This window comes from Mesoplodon densirostris, chromosome 9 (genome assembly GCF_025265405.1).
Source record: "Mesoplodon densirostris isolate mMesDen1 chromosome 9, mMesDen1 primary haplotype, whole genome shotgun sequence".
Classification (NCBI taxonomy): Eukaryota; Metazoa; Chordata; class Mammalia; order Artiodactyla; family Ziphiidae; genus Mesoplodon; species Mesoplodon densirostris.
The window spans coordinates 67440884-67465233 of NC_082669.1; the positions used below are offsets into that span (position 1 = coordinate 67440884).

General features: G+C 37.2%; 1 protein-coding gene across 2 annotated transcripts in view; it reads left to right on the top strand.

Moving 5' to 3' along the window:
• Window positions 1-24350, top strand: part of ZNRF2 (zinc and ring finger 2) — a 98224-nt gene that overhangs the window by 38849 nt on the left and 35025 nt on the right. For both annotated transcript variants that reach the window (XM_060108099.1, XM_060108098.1), the window contains exon 2: window positions 16409-16504. In XM_060108099.1, coding sequence (XP_059964082.1) covers window positions 16409-16504 — 96 coding nt within the window. The remainder of the gene's footprint in view (window positions 1-16408; window positions 16505-24350) is intronic.

Genomic DNA, 24350 nt, shown 5'->3' on the forward strand with positions numbered 1-24350 from the left:
TATACTGTTATTGGCATACTACTCATACTATAAATTAAGGACACCTTGTTTATATTGCCACATGGAATTTATTTAATTTTCCACAGGAGCAGACATGCTGCATACTACCGTAGTTTGTTTACTTTTCTACCATTCTGAGTATCGTTTGGTTCTTCTGTTCCCCTTTCCAGGTGTTTAAAAAGAGCAGACAATTGTATCCTATTTGGCATTCTTATGTAAGGTAGATTAATTTCTTAATTCAGTCATACAAGTTTAAAAGAGAAAGATTTAATTGTTAGTTTTCCCAGAGAAAACATCCATGTTGCTGAAGATCTTTATTTTCTAATGAAGCTGTAATTTTCCATAACAGAATTATCTTTCTATGTATATTGTAATATAGGGCTCACACAAATGACAGTGACAGAGAAGCGTCCTCTGTCAGTTGTGGCCCTCCATTAAGAACTTATATAGTTACTCTAATCTATCACATTTGTAGGTTATATATATTTAAAATAGTCTAGACAATAGAAAAGACAAAATATAGGATGAGAAATAAAAGTAATGGGATATTTTGGGGAGTGGGGTGGGGGAAAGAGAAAAAAGTTGACAGAGAGTTGATTGATAAGCTAGAAGACAATAAAAAGAATAGTAAAATACTGAAAAATAAATAATAGGAAACAAAAGTAAAAAGATGGGCATCTTCGCAGTGTTGTTTAAGATTGTGGTTATGCCAAAGACGTAAACATGCCAAAGACATGTTTTTCTTTCATTTTATGACTACAAAATTTTTTTCAGTTGGTGGGGGAAAATTATTGAATCTCCAATAATTTTTTTGGGTTTCTGAACAGTTTCCCAAATATGGGAAGTACATTTGTTAAGATGTCCAGGAATTGGTCCCAGTTTGGATTTTGATTTGCTTGTGGTTCCTGGTGTATGTTCTTAATCCTAGCCATTCATTTTGTAGAATTTTGCCACTGTACACAAGGAATATCACCTCTTCTTGAAAACAAACAAGTTCAAAATAGATCCCCTACAATGGTTGAATGGTTGTTATAACATTTTTATGTATAAGGTATTGTAAATTGTTAGTTTAATTGGTTACAGATGCTTATGGGAGAGGTCTGGTAGATGAATAGACTGGGGAGTGTAATGAAAAGAGCCCTAGTTCTGGCCCTACTGCTGACTTGTTTTATAACTTTTGGCAACATTTTTTTACTTCTGGATTTTCGTATCTATAGAAGATTAGAGTAGATGCTCCCTTCGGACCCAGCCACGTTCTCATAAAGTTGTATCTAAATGGCATGGGAGTAACTATAGTGAGCATGGAGAAGTGGCTCTTTTTAAACAACACTGAGGTCATTGTTAGGTGAACTCAGCATAAAGCATATAAAAATGTCCAAACCATAGTATTTTTGTTGTTTTAAAATTAGGAACCAAAAGAGGGAAAAGAAATTATACCCTCCCCCGCTTTTTAAACTACAAAGAAACCTTCAGGACATATTTAAAGTACCTTTGTAGAATATTTTATGAAACATTTCAGTGTGCTCATATTTAATATGAAAAATAAAAAAAAATAAAACTTCTTTGGATAGCCTTTCATTCAATCCAGTATTTGAATGTCTGCTAGTGTCATAATAGGCATACTAATGGCTTTGGGACTACAAAAAATAGATCATAATTTTCACTTAAAATTGCTCCATTTCCTTTTTCCATTCTCATTGGAAATAGTTCTTTTCAAAAAGATAGTATATGGGGCTTCCCTGGTGGCGCAGTGGTTGAGAGTCCGCCTGCCGATTCAGGGGACACGGGTTCGTTCCCCGGTCCGGGAAGATCCCACATGCCGCGGAGCGGCTGGGCCCGTGAGCCATGGCCGCTGAGCCTGCGAGTCCAGAGCCTGTGCTCCACAATGGGAGAGGCCACGACAGTGAGAGGCCCGCAAAAAAAAAAAAAAAAAAAAAAAGGGAAAAAAGTTAGTATATGAAAAAATAATAAAGTAACAGAATTATCACAAGTGGGTACATGGTAGAAAATAATGACTTTCCCTAATGGACTTAAAATCTGATCCTGACATAAACTAAGCTCTTCAGTAACATTCATTATGCAAATTGATATACACTGATGTTATTTTGTAGGTTCTCAAGGATTGTTTTCGATGATTTATAGAATTAGATATTTAAACATTTACTCTGGGAAATATGCCTATTGAGCAAGGTAAAAAATGTATTCTATCTTGTGGAAACATTTGCTATCCTGCCATTTTAGTTTTGTTAGAGATATTTTTGTCTTTTATTAAGTAGCTGTTATTTTTAAATAATATAGATTTTACCTAAGTGTTTCCCTTTGACTTTTTGAGCATCTTTCTCTTGTAGCAGAAGTTTTACCAATTAGAAAACCATGATAGAGAGAAAAGAGTCTACAGCTCATCTTGGTTTTTTTTTAGGTAAACTGGCTTACATTTTCTGAGGAAGTTTTTCAAATCAGATAATCCTATATTTGCCAAGCTCTGAACATGTCCTACTGTCAAATGAGATCTTGGTTTACACTCCAGACCTTTTGCTGTATGTCATATATGGTATGAAACTTTGCTTATGGAAGTTGCTTTATTTACGTTTCTTTTTATTGGCACGTTTAGAATTTTACCTTTAAACCAAATTTCTAAAAAAAAGTGCAAAAAGAAAGTGCAGTTTATTCCTGCAGACAATGCTTAGGACTATTAAATTGCAGTTAGAATTACCAGTAATTAGAATTTCCTAATCTGCCTTTAATTGTACCACTGTTGCCTGTGTAGAGCTCAGGTCAACTATGCAATTCATTCATACATGCATTTAGATATTTATCAAGTCTTGACTGTAGGTCTACCTGGATGCTGGGGCAGGGTGGTTGTATAGAATACTTAGAATATACAGTTTCTGCCTCACAGGTATTATCAAACTTGGGAGATAAAATCTACACAGAAGAAATGTAGTAGCTGCTGATATATATCAAATGAGTGTTATCAGTAAATGGAATATAGTAGGACAGAGAAGGACATGGTTTTGAATTATTTTAAAAGGTTTTATTTAGGTAGTAAGACAATCTGGGCTTGAAGGGATGGGAGTAGATTTTTAATACATAAGAGAAAAGGATATGGATTTAAGAGCAAAGGCATAGAGATATGAATGGGTGTATTCTTTCGGAAGAAGAGGATTAAATTGCCTACACCAAGTCTGTATTAGGGTAATAGTGATTATGCAAAATGTCTAGTGTAGGGGAAAATACGGTACGCAAGTGTGTGTGTGTGCAGTAATGTAAAAGATGGTCACAAGTCAGGATGCTGTGGTAGAAAGCTTGATAGCTTAGGAATCAGAAGGGCTGAGTTCTGTCACTTGATTTCTTTGCACTTAGACTGCTCTTCTCTTTAAATGAGCAGTTTAGACCAGGACAGTCTGTAGACTCCTTTAGCTTAATATTCTTCATTTCCGATATTGAAGATGGGAAATGGCAACTACTGTTTTGTATTACTTGGAGAGATTGGTGTAGCAGATTGAGGTCACCTGCTGTAAAAATCTCCAGAATATAGTCCTCTGTCATTGATTCATTCCATTCTCTGTCACTTTCAGTGCACATATACCTAAGGGAGTTATAAGCCTATAGTTTTCTTTAGAAATTATATTAGTCAGTTAAATCACCTAATTGAGATTAGAAGGAATAGACTTTTGTTTAAGGGAAAGTGTAGATGAATAGTTTTGATTTTGGGTAACGTGGAGTGCCAGCTTTGGGTAGAGAACATTGATAACCACTGGGGGTAATAGAAGGGTGAGCACACCTGGGGAGGGGCAGAATATTTGGATTTTTAATAAAGGTTGAAGTAGAAGAGTACTAAAATCAGGCATCTATTTTATCTCCACAGCAGCCAGCACAGTTTATCTTCCTGTTCTTTCCCCCTGACTTCTGGTAGTGGTTGAGAGGATAGCTTTTCCAGTATGACCCTTTCTGGCTGGTTTCTTTATTTTGTATTTTTATAACTATCAACTAAGCAAGTGCATTTCGATGACTTGTTTGCAGTTGTAGAGTGACGATTTGATATTTAAATCTCATAATAGGACCTGATTCTTTCATCTTTGGTCTTACCCAACAAATTCTGACTGTGGTAGCAGATTTTTCCTGCTGATTGGTGTACAGTGTCCCTTGGTGACTACAGGGGAATTGGTTCCAGGACCCCCATGGGTACCAAAATCCACCCATGCTCAAGTCCCTTATATAAAAAATGATGTAGTATTTGCATATAACCTATGCACAGTTTAAATCATCTCTAGATGACTTGTAATACCTAATACAATACAAATGCTGTGTAAATAGTTGCCAGGGTATGGCAGATTCAAGTTTTATTTTCTGGAATATTTTTTCCTCCTCAGTATTTTGATCCCAGTGGTTGGATCTGCAGTTACTGAACCTGCTCATACAGAGGGCCTACTATATTTACCAGACTTGGGTGTAGGAGCAATCCTTTATTGCTTGTGGAAGGAGGAAATGTACAAATACTAAGTAAATGTAGTGTTGGGCCACAGGAAATATAAAGAATCTTTTTGCCTTAGTCATCAAAGTGGAAAAGGATGGGTATTCACAGTTACTGGTGCTACTGGTGTTTGTTTTACTATATAAAGTAACTTTGATATCACAGGTACATCTCACTGAATTGTTACAGGAAGTCTTCCTTCAGTCCAAAGAATCTGGATTTTACCATTAAAGAATGTCATTTTAGAACAGTACTGTTTTAAGAACTTAACGAAGAGTAAGTGAATTGTCTAAAAGTTGAAAAAGGGACAATTTCAATAAATAATAACGACTGTTTATTGAATACCTACTATGTTTTAGGCACTTTATATACATTATTGTAATCTTTAATCCTCATCAGATTGTCAGTGTATGTAAGTGATATTATCAATGTTTTATAGGGAAAAAATCAGACCTGGAGGACTTAAGTACTTGCCTTCCCTGGGGTCACATAGTTTGTGTGTAGTAGAAACCACATATCTACGTCTGTACCCAGGTCTTTTGGACTTCAAAGACTGTATTTTCATTAGACTATTAAAGCTAGTAAGGAAGATAGACATACAAGTAAGTAATTAGAGTGCCATGTGCTATATTGCAGTATTGGAAGTATCATCAAAGCACAGAAGAGATACAAAGAGAGGGGATGATTAAATCAGCATTGAGGTGGAGCATTCTGTAGCCTTTAGAGAAAGACTCTTGGAGAAAGGTGACTCCTGTGTGGGGTTTTGATGACAACCTAGAAGTTCTCTAGGGTAGAAGAGAGAGAATAATAACATTAGTGATTCAATACCTCTATACTTAGCTTTAAAAAGAACAGGGTGATCTAGCTCATTCCTACTGTTCATTCTCTTCTTGCATCCCAGTCTTTCTTGTTCCTTTTATACACAACAAGATCATGCCATTCTCATCTCAATTTTTGTTAGTTATATCATTTTTACATTGTAGACATTCCTAATATTTATATACGGTAGCAATAATTCCTACCATTCTTTATACCTATTCAATTAAATAAGTAATGTGTCTAGTGTAGTACCAGTGTATGTGTGTATGTGTGTGTATATGTACATATAAGTGTATGTATGTATGTGTGTGTGTATATATATATATGTAAAACACCACAGCTTGTCTATTCCTGAATTCTTTATTTTGTTTAATCTCTTGATTGGGTCTTTTTTTTTTCACTTTTATGTGGAATTTTTTTTTTTTGAATTTTTGAATTTTATTTTATTTTTTATACAGCAGGTTCTTATTAGTTATCAATTTTATACACATCAGTGTATACATGTCAATCCCAGTCTCCCAATTCATCCCACCACCACCCCCCCAACCCCCCACCGCTTTCTCCCCTTGGTGTCCATACGTTTGTTCTCTACATCTGTGTCTCTTATTTCTGCCTTGCAAACTGGTTCATCTGTACCATTTTTCTAGGTTCCACATATATGTGTTAATATACGATATTTGTTTTTCTCTTTCTGATCTTGTTTGGGTCTTGAGTCTTTGAACTTTTGAGGATATAGATTACTTGAGTCCTAATTTTTTTCCCCTTTTTAAGAGTTCTGAAGACACCCCCATCCCCCCACACATAAAATGTGCCCCAAGTGAAATCTGTATTATTCTGTGGATAATTCTGAGACCAGTATTATTTCTGCCATCCTCACTGTCAATTGTAGACATCTTACATTTTCTGTCTAGATATTCACTAGGATTCTTTCTTTTTACCTTTGGTAATTTTGTTCTGTGCTTTGGATTCAAGTCTCTTCTTTGAGAGAACCAATTAGCCTTTTGTTTTCCATACATTTCGTCTTTTTTCAAATCACTGTCATCTCTGTTTTGTTTTTCATAAGTCTGCAGTCCATGTCAGTGATGTTATCCTTAGCTATTTCTACTTCCTTCTGATTTCTTCTGTAGTTTTTATTTGTTACCAGTATACTGTTATATTTAATTTATTTCCTGAACTATGACAGCTGTTTCTTGAGTTAATTTTCTGAGTTGTCTAATTTATCTGCCTTTTTAATGTTTTTGTTTTCCTTAAGTAGTAGATTCAATGGTTAGGTCCCATAATGAATTCTTTCTTATTATTCAACAAAGAATGGAACCAATTCTAGTTGGGCCTGTTGTAAGTGAAGACATTGTGTGTGGGGGGGGGAGGGGGCAGAGGAAGTGATCTGGGGCAGCCTACAGCTTCAGCTGAGACATGTTCCTACAGAAACATTTTCACTTCGCTAATATGTTCTGTGCTTTTCTTCATTTAAAATAGTTTTAAAAAGTAAACTAGGGCCTCCCTGGTGGCGCAAGTGGTTGAGAGTCCGCCTGCCGATGCAGGGGATACGGGTTCGTGCCCCGGTCTGGGAGGATCCCATGTGCCGCGGAGCGGCTGGGCCCGTGGGCCATGGCCGCTGAGCCTGCGCGTCCGGAGCCTGTGCTCCGCAACGGGGGAGGCCACAGCAGTGAGAGGCCCGCATACCGCAAAAAAAAAAATAAATAAAATAAAAAAAAGTAAACTAATGTAATATATGTCTATATTTTGAAAATATAAAATAGTCTAATAATAAAAATCATCGTTCTCTTACGTCAACCTTCCCCAACTCCGAGTTTTTAATTTCTGGGGACACCTATTTTCAACACTTGTAGGTGTTGGTTATAACATTTACTTTGGTTGGTTATAAATATTACTATTTATATTTACTGAATATTACTATTTATAAATAATATGCCTATTTTCCTGTTTTTAATTTACTTTAGATGCTAACTATTAACTGCCTATTATGGAAGATGAGGATTTACATACCTCACCTGGCTTTCTTTTTATCTTTCCACCTTTTGAATGTCTTTTTAAATGACAGTTTGCTTAAATTGATGCTCATTGTTTATGACTATGGATTATATTTCCTTTTGTGTGTTTGTCTCATAGTTAATAATTGCCTCATCTATTTGCTTACTTAATTTTCTAAGTTCCTATCAGTTTTTCCCAAACTTGCCCAAAGAATTATAAAACTAAGTACAGTACTGTTTTCCACATGATTAAACACATCAAGAAACCTTATCAGTTCACTCCCTACTTCTCCCTGATCCCCTCCTCCCCTGCATTTCCCTCTCCTCCCTTCCCCTCCCTTCCCCTTCTCTGTCCTCTTCTCCTCTGCCTTCTCCCGCTTCTTGAGCAGTCTACTCTCCTTACAGTCTGGACTAATAACCTTCCAGACCTGCTATACAACTATCCAAGGACTTTCCTTCACCTTTCTCCTATGAGAGATCTTGTTTCCTTGATCTTGGTGTCTTTGTCTTGTTTTCCTCTGCTTTGCTTGCTCCCTTGTTTTAGTGGATCACATGTTCTTAGAAGTTTCTCAAGAGTGCACATGGGAAGGAAAGTTTTTGATGCTTTTTTAATCAGGAAAATATGTTTTTATCAATCAAGTGTGAATATGTAATAGTTTGTATATATAGTCTAAGTGAAAGTTTTTGTAGAATTTTGAAGTTATTGCTTCACATCTTCTTTCAAGTGTTGCTGTTGAGAACACTTAATGCCATTCTGATTTTGAAAAACAATTGGACTAGACTCTCCAAAAATATTACTATCATGAAAGACAGAATATAAAAGTCTGGGAAACTGTTTTAGATACTTTACATTGATCGTTTTTCTTTTTGAAAACTTTTAGATTTTGTTCTTTATTCCCTAATGCTCTGTTATTTCCTGGTAATGTACTTTGGTATGGCTCTTTATTTTCAGTTGTTGATGGGTACATTCTTTCAATCTGTATGCTCATGAGCTTCAGTTTGGGAAATTATGTCTTTGATAGTTTCTTCCTCTTTTTTCAATTCTGTTTCCAGCTGATTAGATGTTAGACCGCCTGGATTGATCTTCTGATTTTACTCTCCTGTTTGACTTTTGGTTTTACTTCCTGGGAGATTAAAAAAGATGAGTAATGGATTAGGCTAAGAATTAGGCTCTGGATCCAGAAGGCCTGTTTGAATTCCTCATTGCCAGTTTCTGTGTGCTCTTATATAAGTTAATTACCCTTTCTCTTTTTTTATCTGTAAAATAGGGTTAATATTGAATAGCAATGCCTAACTCAAAGGATGTGAGGATAAATAAGTTAATTCATCCAAAGTGCTTAGATAATTTCCTGGTACATAATAAATGTTAATTGTTATTATCGTTTGGCATCATTATTACCTCAGAGTTAATACTTTAACCATCTATTCGAATTCTTAATTTCTACCAAAAGTTTAATTTTCCAGAGCTTTTGTTTGTTTCTCTGTTCCTAGTTTTACAGCCTCTTGTTCTTATTTCATGGATGTAGTATCATCTTGAATTATTGGGACAACTGAGGAAATTTGGAAAAAACCTCCGACATATAAGGTGGACACCAAAACAGATATATAGAAACAAAATTAAATAAATAAATAAATAGAAACAAAAATAAATAGAAATCTTTTCATTAGTTATAAGATTTTTGGGGTGTCAGCAGTGTTGAAGTTTTTTGTTTTCTGCATTGACTGTTTTATCATAGTTTCCCTTTTCTATTAATTTGTTTTGGTGTACATCTTATATGTTGGAGGCTTTTTCTAAATTTCCTCATACTTAGGTTCAAATTATATTTGGCAGTAATATACTTAAGTATCATGTTCTCACTGTGTCATATCAGGGAGCACAGATAGTCAGCTTGCCCTTTTGTTGGTGATACTAAGTTTAGACATTTGTTTAAGGTAATGTCAGCCAGTTTCTCCATTTTAAAAGTACCTTTTAATCTTTGTTAACTAAGTGATTTAGGGTTGATATTTCAGAATGTGTAATTATCCATTTGTACTTTCGCATTCTTATTAAATTTAAAATATTTAATTTATTATGTCATCCATTTTGATGTTTAGATTGTCCAAATTTGACAGGGAGAAGCCCTTTGAAACTGGCTTCTGTGCCTTTTTGTGTGTCCATATCAGTTTTTGAGCACTTCTTAATCTGGCACAACAAGATATTCAAGGCTCACCTTTTACTCCCTGCCCCAGACTTAGAACCAGCCATTTTTTCAAGGATCCCTGGTTCCTTTTTGTGGGGGGAATGATATTTAGAACCCAAGATCTGGGGGTGGATCCTTTTTGCTACTGAAGTGTCATTGCTTCTAGGCTCTTTCAGTGGACTGAGCTAAATAAGTTTGTGTGTGTGTGTGTATATATTTTTCTTTGTATCTATTTGATATATAGTTAAGTTCATTTGTTTCCGTTTATATTTACTTTTACTAGGGACTTTCCTCATCCTTTTTTATTTTTAATTTTTGACTACATATATTATTAACATTGTTCAAAAGTCAAAAACTTTATTACTTGGCGCAGCCAAATAAATAAATGAATATTTTTTTAAAAACTTTATAAAAAGGTGGACTCAGGAGTACCTTCTTTAAGTTTTTCTTTCACTGCATTCTCATTTACCACCTGTAGGTAACATGTATGTAAACCTTTTTTTTTAATAGTTTAAAATTTTTTTTATTTATTTAATTTTATTTATTTATTGTTTTTGGCTGTGTTGGATCTTTGTTGCCGCGCACAGGCTTTTCTCTGACTGTGGCGAGCGAGGGCTACTCTTCATTGCGGTGCGAGGGCTTCTCGTGGTGGCTTCTCTTGTTGTAGAGCATGGTTTTAGGCGCATGGGCTCAGTAGTTGTGGCACACGGGCTTAGGTGCTCCGTGGCATGTGGGATCTTCCCGGACCAGGGCTTGAACCCGTGTCCCCTGCATTGGCAGGCAGATTCCCAACCACTGTGCCACCAGGGAAGCCCCTGTAAACCTTAATTAGAAATTTATCCTTCCTTGTTTTTCTTTTTGCAGGTATACACATACACATGTATTCTTAGTTAATCTTCTTTCTTGCACAGTAGCTAGCATAACATATGCCTGCTTTTTCACATTGTTTTTTCCACTTAATATAGCCTGGGTATCTCTTCATAGCAGTTTATAGAGACTGTTCTCATTTCTTTTTTATAGTTGTGTAGTAACTCCGTTGCATAGATGCATAATTGTTTATTCACTGAATCTCTTATGTGTTTCCAATATTATGCTATTTCAAAGAGTGCCACAGTAAATTACTGTGTGTGTGTGTGTGTGTGTGTGTGTATGTATGTTTTAATTACAACATAAATGTATTATGTCTTGAGGTTCTGTGAGTAAGGTAGGACCAGTAGATGGGCTTCCCACTTGGGATCTCCCAGGCAGTTGCAGTTGGAAGTCGGGATTGGAGTCATCTGAAAGTCAGAGTAACTCAACATTCAAGGTAGCTCACTCAGTATGCCTGAACTTAATGATATTGGTTGTTAGCTCAGAGTTCAGCTTGGGCTGTCAGCTGGAATGCCTACCCATGACCTCTCTGTGTGCCTGGGACTTCCCAGAGCATGCCAGCTGGGTTTGAGAGGGAATGTCCCCAAAGTGAGCATCCCAAAAGGCCCAAATGGGAGCTGCAAGCCATCTTAAGATTTATGTCAGAAATTCCAGAATATCAGTCATGCATTCCATTGATTAAGCAAGTTATTAAGGCTGGTCCAGATTCAAGGGGAGGAGAATTAGACTCCTTAATGTGAGGAACAGGATGTATGAAATTGACAGCAGCTATCTCTGGATAGCTTTTTGTGGGGGGAATGATATTTAGAACCCAAGATCTGGGGGTGGATCCTTTTTGCAACTGAAATGTCATTGTTTCTAGGCTCTTTTAGTGGACTGAGCTAAATAAGTTTGTGTGTGTGTGTGTGTGTGTGTGTGTGTGTGTGTGTATTTCTATATAGGTAGGTTGCTAGTGCGCTTTCTAGCAACCATAACTCACATCCCTTCCATGTGTAAAGCGTACTCACTTTGTTCCTAAGACCCAGACAGTCTCATTCCATTAAGGGATCAATTTGAGGTCCAGGATCTTATTATCTAAGTCAAGTCCAGATATGGTTGAAGCTTCTTAGGTACAGTTCCTCCAGTACAGCACCTTGTAAACAGTTTCTCTTGACCTGAAGACCTTTACAGAGATCTTTATTTCTCCATACGGCTTTGAGTTATTATCTAGTAACCTTTTATTTCACCTTGTAGGACTCCATTGAACATATCTTGTAGGGCAGGGCTAGTGGTAACAAACTCCCTCAGCTTTTGTTTATCTGGGAATTTCAGAATTTCTCCCTCACTTTTGAAGAAGTTTTGCTGGATATAAGTTTCTTAAGTGACAGTTTTTTCCTTTGAGCACTTTAAATATATCCGCCAACTGCCTTCTGGAGTCCAAAGTGTATCATGAGAAATCTGCTTGTAATCTTACTGAGGATCCCTTGTATGCAATGACTCACTTCTCTCTTGCTGTTTTCAATATTATCTGTTTGTCTTTTGAAAGTTTGATTATAATGTATCCTGATGTGGCCTCATCTTACATGGAGGTTGTTGAGCTTCTCAGATGTTTATATTCATGTGTTTCATCAAATTTGGGAAGTTTTCAGCTATTATTCAAATATTTTCTCTACTCTGTTCTCTATTCTCCTTCTGAGACTCCCAAATGCATATTTTGGTTTGCTTGTTGGTGTCCCACAGGTCTCTCTTAGACTCTGTTCACTTTTTTCAAACTTTTTTCTTTCTGTTCCTCAGATATGATAACTTCTGTTGTCCTATCTTAACGTTCACTGATTCTTTCTTCGCCTTGTTCAAATCTGCCTTTGAATCCCTCTAGTGAGTTTTTCATTTCAGTTGTTATACTTTCCAGCTCTAGAATTTCTTCTTCGTTTCTATTTAAGTTTTCTATCTATTGATATTTTGTTCATATGTCATTTTCTTGAGTTTCTCCACACCTTTCTTTAGTTCTTTGAGCATCTATCTCTAAGACAGGCATTTTAAAGTCATTTTCTAGTATATCTGCCATCAGTTCTTTTTCATGGACAGTTTCTGCTGATTTTTTTTCTTTGAATGGGCCATACTTTCTGTTTCATTTGTATGCCTTATTTTTTGTTTTTTTTCCTGAAAACTGGACATTTAAATCAAATAATGTGGTAACTCTGGAAATCAGATTTTGCCCCTTCCCTGGGGTCTGCTGTTTTTTATTATTGTTTTTTGGGGTGTTGTAGGCTGTCTCTGTGCTGAGGATCATCAGCCTGAGGTATAAACTTCTTAGGTCTTTTCGGACTCTTTTCTGAATCTGCATAGTCACTTTCTAATTTTCCTCATATAACCAATTGTTTTGAAATGTGCTAGTCTTTAATGTCTGGCTCTCCAAAGGGGAAAAAGAGAAAAACGAAGAGGGGCAGAGAGGCACAATCCCTTTAAATCCCCTTGAAGTCTCTTCAGCTAGAGGGGAAGGGGCTTACAACAATAGAGGGAGGTCCAACAACAGTGACTGCCTTTTTCTTTGTACCTCCTGGATCAGAAGCAGCAATCAGAGTGCAGATTCCCAGTATTTGGAGCACAGGGTCCTTTTTGCCTGCCCTCCTATAATCTGTGTGCAAGGTGCTCCAGGAACAAGTGCACCACTGCCTACCATGTGGCTGGGATGGGGGGAAGGATAACTGCCTCTGTGCTAAGAGCTGAAATGAACCGCAATGTATTGTCCAAGTCTTCTTTCCCTTGGAAGTGGCAAGCCTTCAGCAGATTCCAGACTTCCAAAATAGTTCCTTCAAACAAATTCCGCCCATTCAATTTTTGTCTAGGTGGGGAGGTAGATTCCCTCAGTGCTTCCTACTTTGCCATCTTCCCATATCCTCTATCTGTGCATGTGTTTTCTGGTGGTGTTGGGGGCATACCTTCAAGGAGACATCCTAGAAGTGGGATTGCAGGATCAGAAGGTAAATACACATGTAATCTAGTCAGATGTTGTGAAATTACCCTCTGTAGAGGTTGTACAACTTTGCACTCCTACTAGTAACATATGAAAGTACCTGTTTCTCCACAGCCTCACCAACCATGTGTTGTCAGACTTTTGAGTTCTTGCCAATCTGGGATGAGTAATGATATCTTAATGTAGAGATAAAGTAAAGCCCAAGGAGAGAAAACAGTATGTACAAAGAACCACCTGGATTTTTAGTTAAAACAGAGTGAATAAACACATGTGTTTCTTTCCTCCCTCCTTAACACACTAAAATGAGAGTAAAGAAATAAACAGAAGAACTTGAGAGGAAAGTGCTTCTTTCATTATGACACTGTGCAGTTTTTCATGTGTTTAAGGGTTAGTTGCATATCTTTCTTTTTGGTGAGATGTCTGTTTAAAACTTTTGCCCATTTTTCTAAGAGGTGTTTGGTTTTCCTCATTTTTTAAGAGTTCTTTGTATATTAAGGATATTGTCCTTTTGTGATAAGAGTTGTAAATATTTTCATTAGTCTTTTGAATTTGTTTCTGCTGTGTTTTCATGTGCAAATTTCTTTCTTTTATTGCATTATGTTTATGAGAGAAGCCCTGAAAAGCTATTTGGAAGCTTTATATGTAAGACTAAGACTTGTGAACAGACAAGGATCTCTTGCTGTTTCATTCTGTGGAACTTTTGATTTAAGAGAAGACTCTACCAATGTCTTGGTAGAGATAGAGAAAAGGAGATTGTTGGGAAGGGCCCTTTTCCATACATAGATATTTATTTATTCCCTTGTTTTTTTCCCTTCCCCTTACTGTGCCTGGTGTCCTCAAGCCAATCTATTTTGGGTCTTTTTTTTTTTTTTTTTCCCTGTAGTAGACCTTCATTCTCCTGCTCTATTTGGGGAAGTGTAGTTGCTTGGCTATTTATCATGCATTGGAGACTTGGGGATCTTTTTTATTAAGTCTTTCAGTCAGTCTAGATTTTAACCTCATGCCTCACCATTGTTTTGGGAAGTTATTGGAGGTATAGATTCCTGAGTCCTTCGAGAATTATGTAGTGAGAATTGGCTTCTGCAGACACTTAAGATGTCTGTTTTCTCAGTCCCGTTAATTCCTTCATCTGTTCTCCTCTGCTGCTGTCTCCTTTCAAGTTCTTTATCTTGTTATACTTATTCTCACTTCCAGTAGATTTTAGGTGTAAGGAGAAAGAAACACATCAATTCATTGTATTTAATTAGAAATGCAGTGGTTCTTTATACATACAGTTTCTCTCCTTAGGCTCTACTTTGTGGGCAGTTGGATGGCTCTCAGTGGTTCACGGTATTGCACTTTTGTTTGATAATTTAGAGTTTATGTGCCAGTACTCAGATGATTTTGATCAGCAGTTGGAAAATTGGTTACTTTTTTTTTTTTTTAAGTCCTGTGTAACTTCAAGGGAAGAAAGTTTTTACAATTTTAAGCAAAAGATTGTTATTGGTCCTGGAAATAGGAATGCTGCTTGAGAGTCTCTTTGTCTTCTCCCCATTTGATCCATATTTTGCAGTATTGCTATAGTCTGTGTTTGGGGATTATAGCTATTTTGTAGTTTAATTTTAGATTAATCCCCTTTGCTTTTTCTTCTTTTTCATTTTGGTGGTTTTGAAGAAGTGGGAAGTAAACATACTTTTGTTCCTTTCTTTTAAAAATGTATTTAATACAGTGTGAAAATCAGGGCTCAAAAACATGTATTTCATTTAAGAAGTCGAATAACTGGATTAAGTACCCATGCCAAAACCTTTTCGTATTCAGTAAAGCTTTGCACGAGGTATGACTCTAGTCTGACATGTTGGGTTGCAGTGAGTTTCATGTCACAACAAAGGGAGGAGAGTGTCTGTAAGAACACACATGTGCTAGAAGTAGAGCTACTAGAATCTGAGGCAGCTTTAGGGACTGGTTTTTTTTTCACCACCCTTCTTATTGTTGTCTTTCACAGCACTTTGCTCCTCTCTGCACATCTGCTCTAAGATCTCCATGTGAACCATTTTCCTGTGCTTACTGATAGTTTCTGTTCTCTTATAAATTCAGCCTACAGAATAGACATCCCACCCCAGTCTCTCTTACCTTTACCTACATGTGACCTTTCTGCTTCAGCTGTCTACAGCTGACCAGTGTACCTCCTGCTGTTTCTTAAGTCGTATTTCCAATAAAAACAAATTGGCCCAGACCATCTTTTTGTGCCACCCTGGTTTGTTGTTCCTAACCAAACCATAAATGGACTTTCTTGGATCAGTTCACTTCTCAAGCAGGTTGGGGATGTTGGAGAAGGGAGCAGTAGGTCAGCAGGGAAGCAGCAAGGAACCATGGATGGGCAGTTACCCTTGGTAAGTGAGGGAACAGGATAGAGCTGAATGCATAACATCTCCTTCAGTCTACCAGTTTATTTTTAATAGAGTACTTCAGGCAAATACTTAGTGAGTACAGATTGAATATTGTAGGAAACTAGCTAATATTTGTGTTAAAATTGACGAGAAATCTGCTGTTTGGTGCTATTTTCTGTTTGCATTGTGACTTTAGTAGCATGGTATGGCCATAAGACCCCTATACTAGGAGTCAGGATAGATTCTAGACCTGATTTTGCTGTTCTGTGAAAGGCTTCACTTTCTTCATTAGATAAATTTTTAAAAGGTCAGTGGAGTAGAATAGTTTCTAAGGTACTACCTAGCTATAAAACCTTGCGACTCAAATTGTACTATAACTAAGCTGGGAAAGGTACCTTCCGCAAGGATGGTCAGAATACACAACTATTAAAATGAAATCATAAGTTCAGATTAATGTAAAAAATTAGAAACCAGAATGATTGGACCCATACATTAGAAAAGGGTGCGAGAGTTTTGTAGTGAACTAAATTCTCCTCATTTAAACTTGTTGTATTTGAAATCGGATGCTGTTTATAAACTGATTTAAGTCAGATATTATAGTCACAAACTGTTTTCCCAACTTAAGTTGCACATAGGTAGTGTATTAGTGTAAGTGTAATACTGAAGTTTGAAATTCTTCTTCTTCCCTGCTTTTTTAAAAAGCATAGTTGGATATTCAAAATAGTGAAGTAACATGGATTTCTTTTACTTTTTAGGATTTAAGTGTCCTGTATGCTCAAAATTTGTACCCTCAGATGAAATGGATTTGCATCTTGTGATGTGTTTAACAAAGCCAAGAATAACCTATAATGGTAAGTCCAGTGCTTTAAAATAATACTTTAAATTAGAATTATCTTAGATTTTATGAATTTCATGTTTCAGGTAAAAGTTAAAAGGCCAGGAAGGACTATCTATGAGCACTGAGCTAACTGGTATCCAAATTAGGTCTGGTGCTTTGGCTGTGCCATTCTGACCTGACCACAATCTCCAGATACTCAAAACCGTAGGAGAGATTTTCAATGTAGTCCTGGTACATTTTGAAATAGACTTGAAAAAAAAAAAAGGAATAGTTCATTCGTGACTTTAGATGAATAGAATGAAATAAAGGAAAAATGAGAGCTTTTTTCAGAATTTTATAGATAAAAAGACAAACTTCAAAATCCGTGGAGAAATTTTAGATTTTTCAAATGTAAAATTTAGTTTGAAATAGAATGAGTAAGAAGAGTACCAGTAAACAATGAAGCCAATTGAAAGATCGACTTCTTGATCAGCAAATGTTTTTTCAGTACCTGTCAGGTATGAGGTATATAGTGTTAGGAACTTGGAATATAGCAGTGAATAAAACAGATGGATCCTACAGCCTAGGATCAACCAAAGGTTAATCAATGTAGTAACAGTTAGTCAATAATCTGAGATTTCTCCTCAGATTACAGAAATCTTGTTGGGGTAAAATTTAACACTGAAGTGAACACGTTATTTTGAGTAGCTTTTTTGCAAAATGAGTTAGGAATCTCTGTCTTGATAAGGTAGTGCTTCAGCCACACTATTATAGTAATAATTGAGCACTTTTCCCCATTTTCCAGTGTATAAGTAGCTTTTAGCATTTCATTTGAATAGTAAATGTACCTGTTGATTATTATGTATAAACCTTTCTGCATTAGGAAATTGAATTGGCTACTTTTCATAATCTAACTGAGATTTAGTTACTTAAGAAATAAAAGACATTTTTATTCAGGTTCAAAATTTGAGGTAAAATTGATTGGGCTTGTCTCTTATACTTACTCTATTATCTTATCATTACCCTCCATAATTATTATGTTTATTACAAGTGTTTTTAAAATAAATATCCTTAAATCTTAAGACTCTGGCCCTGAATTTTAAAAGCCAAGTGTATTTCCTTTTACCATATAATATATTTGCATATAATCTTAGTATTCTGTTTATTTACTTTTTGTGTAGTATATTTGGATATAGTCTTTTTATGTGTTGATATTTGGCAGTTTTTAATTTCCTGATTTAACTGTGCTCAAGTCATTAAAGTTTTCTACTAAATCACTTGTGTGGTGGCTTAAAAAGCAATATGTAACCTTCTGCTTGGGGCTACTGTGATCCAAGAATTCAGATTTTAAATATTTGACAGTATTCCAATTTAGAAGTTAGTAAACTTAATGCAAAAAGTAAATAAAGTTGCAGCCATTTTTAGGAATGGCTTCCTACTTTAAGATAGTTAGACCTGAAATTTTTAAATTTGTTACCTATAGATTAACGTCTATAAACATTCACAACAAGAGGCAAAAACAGCTTCTTTATAAACATATGATTCTTGAATTTTTTAAATGTGGACAGTGGCCAACTGTGAGTTAAAAGGAGGAGGAGCTGTGATCGATGGGTTTAGGTTAGATAGAGGTGGCAGATTGGTAATGTACTTTCCCATCACAGGCTAGGAGAATTCTAAGGTTTTGAAGGCAGAGCCCTGTAGGGGAGGAAAAAATAATCCCTTTACCTTTCTGAGTTCTTGGCTGAGACCCCTGTAATAAAAGACAGATTAACAAGAGGAAAACAAATACAAATTTATTAACAAGTATACCTCCTGGTGTACATAGGAGGTACCCAGGGGAAAAATGAGCTGATCTCCAAGGTGGTTTAGAGTGTGGGCTTAAATAGCATCTTCAGCTAAAGACAAAGAAGGAAGTGAGGGTGAGGAGGCCAGTTGTGGGGGGGTCACCAGGAAAATCATGACAAACAAGAGGTCTGTTACACAGATATAGGTTAGTGCCTGCTCCACTGAGAAGATTCTCTTGGAGTAAACTTTGTGATTTAGAGCAGCCCTCCTTCTCTTCCTGGTAGTGAGAAGGAAGACACCTTTGCAAATGGAGAGTTCTTCTGTTCAATATTATGTAACAACCTAAATGGAAAAAAATAGACACATGTATATGTATAACTGAAACTATCACAACATGGTTAATCAACTATGCTCCAATATAAAATAGTTTTTATTTATTTATTTATTTTTTGTGGTACACGGGCCTCTCACTGTTGTGGCTTCTCCCGTTGCGGAGCACAGGCCCCGGACTCGCAGGCTCAACGGCCATGGCTCACGGGCCCAGCCGCTCCGCGGCATGTGGGATCTTCCCGGCCCGGGGCACGAAACCGCGTCCCCTGCATCGGCAGGTGGATTCTCAACCACTGCGCCACCAGGGAAGCCCCAAAATAGTTTTTTTTTTAATGTAAATTTCCCTTACTAAAGGGTAACTTCTACTTTCAGAGCTTCTCTTGAGTCTGCTATTTCTCAGTCATTTAAAAAATAATCCTTATGCCAAAGAAGCATATTTTAGGGTAGCATATCCTGCTACCCTTCAGTCACCAAAATCTGATCTATGAAGGATATGAGCCTGTGTGAGAACCAGCCCCTTTAACACCTAAGCAATAATCTAGGATTATTATGAAGTTTAGAACAAGGTGAGTTGGAGAATCCTGAAATGGAATCTTTTTAGTCAGCTGGACTCCTCACAGCTTCATATTTTAATTCCTAAAAGTTGATTTCATAGAGCGAGATGCATTAGAGAGATTGGGTCTCTAAATAGTGTTAAATACTCAAACAAGAATTTTATTCAGTGCTTATTAACTAAAACCTTTTGCAGCCTTTCCTAAAGTAGCTAGATCTATAATTTTTAAATTTATTTGTTAAATGTATGTTAATTGAACTGTCTATAGACATTAACAGTTAGCAAGGAGAGTAGTTGGGCTTATTTTTCAGGCTGGGTATTATTTATAGTCAAACTCCTGAATAGGATGAATTCCAGAAATTTGAATATAACTTGGTGATTCGGAGTTTCGAATTCATATTCACAGAGATGATATTCTGAATGTTGGTTTGATTTACCAGGCTAGCCCACAGAAGCTTTCTTATTGTTTTTTAATCTGTAATATATTCAAATACCCAAGTCCTGGCAACTGAAGAAGAAAATTGACTCGCCAGGTGAAAGCTCTCAGGATTTAGGCAACTGGCTCAGCAGAAGTTCAGGTAGGAGGCCCAAAGCAATCATGGCAGGGAATGATTCAGAGTGATGTGAGTGGTTATGTATTTGCAGGTGGTATTTTTGGCAGAATGGAAAAAAAGTTCAGAATGACACAATGAGTGTTCGTAGATAGATAGCCCTTAAGTCAGAGACTGCCTGCTTCATATACTTTCCCCTCTTTCATGGGCTTCATTGTTTAGTTCATGGACCTAGTTATTTGACGTATGGTCTTATGAACGTAATATAAATGTTGCAAGCATAGAATCTCTATTTCCTTGTTCCTCATCTTCTAAAGTATTTCAGAACAAACAAACGTGAAATAAATATTGCTAGCAAATTTTTACTCTTGATTTTCTTGGTCTTTAAACTTTACTGGATCTTAGCATGTTTTGCATCATATAAAGTTCAGTTTTCATTTTAGACTTCTGTGATTGAACTCTGTATTTAAGAAATCTTTGTGTTGTTTTATTTGTAGTTAGTACTCTGTGTGCATGTGCACCAGAAGGAGGTGTAACTTGAAATAAGTTTGTCTTCTGAGAGTTAATTATAAACCTATATAGTGAATCAAAAGAGAGCTTTTCACAATCGTCAGAAAGAAGACTGACTTTATGGACAGAGTAAGATGAATATTACTCTTTTACAGTAATCATTTTTGAAGAAAGATTGAGTCAGTTTCTTTTTTAATAAATTTATTTATTTTTGGCTGCGTTGGGTCTTCATTGCTGCGCGCGGCTTTCTCTAGTTGCGGTGAGCATGGGCTACTCTTCGTTGCGGTGTGCGGGCTTGCAGTGGCTTCTCTTGTTGCGGAGCACGGGCTCTAGGTGTGCAGGCTTCAGTAGTTGTGGCACGCGGGCTCTAGAGTGCAGGCTCAGTAGTTGTGGCGCACGGGCTTAGTTGCTCTGCTGCATGTGGGATCTTCCCAGAGCAGGGCTCAAATCCGTGTCCCCTGCATTGGCAGGCAGATTCTTAACCACTGCGCCACCAGGGAAGCCCCAATTTCTTTTTTTTTTTTTAACTTTTATTTTATATTGGAGTATAGTTGATTAACAATGTTGTGTTAGTTTCAGGTGTACAGCAAAGTGATTCAGTTATACATATACATGTATCTGTTGTTCAGATTCTTTTCCCATTTAGGTTATTACAGAATATTGAGCAGAGTTCCTTGTGCTATACAGTAGGTCCTTGTTGGTTATCTGCTTTAAATACAACAGTGTGTACGTGTCAATCCCAAAGATTGAGTCAATTTCGAAGCGAACTTGTGCTGTAATAAAAGTGAGGGAAAAGGATCTCATCTTCTGTGCTGTCGGTGGGAGAGTGTATCTTATCTGCTTACTTGGATGTTGAAGAAAAGTTGCAGCAGATAGTCAGTGCTTGATTCCAGTGTGCACATGCAGTCTTCTAATGACCTGGCTTTCCTCCGTGTAGCATGTTTGCAAGAAAGTACGTATTTTCTCCCTCTGTAATTACTGTCTGGCTTTCCAGGCAGTTGTGGGTCTCATCTTAAGTTATAAACTTGCTTTCTTCCTTACATACTACATTTTCTTGGTTTTAAGACCTCCCCCCCACCCCCACCCACGCCGTCGGCACTCCAACACACACATTTTAATCTTTCTGAATTCAGGAGGCTTTCTGAAATTGGCATGTCTCTTATAATTAAGGTTAAAAAATATATTTGTTAATTATGGAGCAGAATTTTAAATAAGGAGGTAGTTATCATTGCCTGAGTTTGTGTGACCTTTGCCTTCTGTGGAAGGTATCTACTGTCTGATCTGATGACTCTGTTCATCTATTTGCATTAATTTTTGTGGTTGAGTTTTCTTTTCATTTTTTTTTAATAAATTTTATTTTATTATTTTAAAAAATTTTTGGCTGCGTTGGGTCTTCGTTGCTGCGTGCGGGCTTTTCTCTGTTTGTGGCGAGTGGGGGCTACTCTTCAGTGCGGTGCGTGGGCTTCCCATTGCGGTGGCTTCTCTTGTGGCCCACGGGCTCCAGAGCGCAGGCTCAGTAGTTGTGGCTCACGAGCCTAGTTGCTCTGCGGCTTGTGGGATCCTCCCGGACCAGGGATCGAACCCGTGTCCCCTGCATTGGCAGGCAGATTCCCAACCACTGCGCCACCAGGGAAGCCCTGTGGTTGAGTTTTAACCACAAAATGTGGATTCCTTAATAGTGGTTTTATTTATTTTTTAAAATAATTTTATTTATTTATTTATTTATGGTTGTGTTGGGTCTTCGTTGCTGTACGCGGGCTTTCTCTAGTTGTGGCAAGTGGGGACGTTGCGGACTTCTCATTGCAGTGACTTCTCTTGTTTCACAACACAGGCTCTAGGCATGTGGGCTTCAGTAGTTGTGGCTCGTGGGCTCAGTAGTTGTGGCTCACGGGCTCTAGAGCACAGGCTCAGTAGTTATAGCACACGGGCTTAGTTGCTCTGTGGCATGTGGGATCTAACCGGACCATGGCTTGAACCCCCGTGTCCCCTGCATTGGCAGGCAGATTCCTAACTACTGAGCCACCAGGGAAGCCCAAAATGCTTGTTTTTAAATCATTAAAAAATGAATAGGAAGTAAGTAAAACACAAGATATATTGTGAATAAGATGAGAATTGAACTCTTTAGACATTAGTCACTGAAATTAAAATCTCAACTGATAGGTTAAGCAGAAGATTAGACAGAGCTGCAAGGAGAATTAGTAAAGTATAAGATGGATCTGAGGAAATTACACAGAGTGTAATAGCGAGGTACATGGCATGGAGCCTGTAACAAAAGATCTACCATACATACAGTAATCTCCTAAAAAGAGATGGAATTGACTTCTGGTTTCCAGTTCCACATGTAAGAAGTCTGGAAGTAGCCACTCAGTCCTAAAAACAAGTAAAAAGCCAAATAGACTGAAAAATCAACAACTCTTCTTAGATCCATAAGAGATGGGAAGACACAGGGCAAACCACCGCCCCCCCGCAGATTGTGGAGATAGGCAAATACAGAGAGTCACGGGTTTCAGCTTACTGCAGCAGACTCAGTGGGAACCAGTGTCAGGGTAAGGAAAACCTGGACTGTAAATGTTGAATTGCTGGGGGCTCAGCGTGGACAAATCTGAGAGTTTAAAAACTCCAGGGAGATCCCCACAATATTTTAAGATTTACCACTAGGAGCTGAACCAGGTTCCCATGGTAAATGTCAGAGAAAAATACCCTTCTCCTTCTGGCAGGGGGAAGGGAAAATGAACTATCTTGAAATATGCCAGAGGACTCTTAACAAGGTTTGCCTCAAGGGAAACTAGTTAACCAGAGCCTAACTGACCTGGGAGAAGGGTAATACTCAACTCGGGCCCACTCTAGCCATCCTGTTCTACCTAATGCGGGAGAAGAAATCCTGAGAAACACTGTTTGTTTGTTTGGGTTTTTTGTTCTCTTAAACTTTTATTGGAGTATAGTTGATTTATAATGTTGTGTTAGTTTCAGGTGTACAGCAAAGTGAATCAGTTATACATATATCCACTCTTTTTTTAATTCTTTTCCCATACACATCATTACAGAGTATTGAGTAGAGTCCCCTGTGCTACACAGTAGTTCCTTGTTAGTTACCTATTTTATATGTAGTAGTGTGTATATGTCAGTCCCAATCTCCCGATTTATCCCCTTAGTCCCTGGTAGCCATAAGTTTGTATTCTACATCTACGACTCTACTTCTGTTTTGTAAGTAAGTTCATTTGTACCCATTTTTTAGATTTCACATATAAGCGATATCATATGATATTTGTCTTTCTCTGTCTGACGTCACTCAGTATGACAATCTCTAGGTCCATCCGTGTTGCAGCAAATGGCATTATTTTGGTCTTTATGGCTGAGTAATATTCCATTGTATATATGTACCACATCTTATTTGTTCATTCCTCTGTTCTTGAACATTTAGGTTGCTTCCATGTCCTGGCTATTGTAAATAGTGCTGCAGTGGACATTGGGGTGCATGCATGTATCTTTTCATATTAGGATCTTCTCTGGGTATATGCTGAGGAGTGGGATTACTGGGTCACATGGTAGTTCTGTTTCTAGTTTTTTAAGGAACCTCCATACTGTTCTCTATAGTGGCTGTACCAGTTTACATTCCCACCAACAGTGTAAGAGGGGTCCCTTTTCTCCACACCCTCTTCAGCATTTATTGTTTGTAGATTTTTTTGTTGATGGCCATTCTGACTGATGTGAGGTGATACCTCATTGCAGTTTTGATTTGCATTTCCCTAATAATTAGTAATGTTGAGCATCTGTTCATGTGCTTTTTGTCCATCTGTATGTCTTCTTTGGAGAGATGTCTACTTAGGTCTTCTGCCCATTTTTTGATTGGGTTGTTTATTTTTTTAAATATTGAGCTGCATGAGCTGTTTATATATTTTGGAGGTTAATCCTTTGTCTGTTGATTCGTTTGCAAATATTTTCTCCCATTCTGAGGGTTGTCTTTTCATCGTGTTTATGGTTCCCTTTGCTGTGCAAAAGCTTTGAACTTTCATTAGGTCCCATTTGTTTATTTTTGTTTTTATTTCCATTACTCTAGGAGGTGGGTTAAAAAAGATCTTGCTGTGATTTATGTCAAAGAGTTTCCTTCCTGTGTTTTCCTCTAAGAGTTTTATAGTGTCCGGTCTTACATT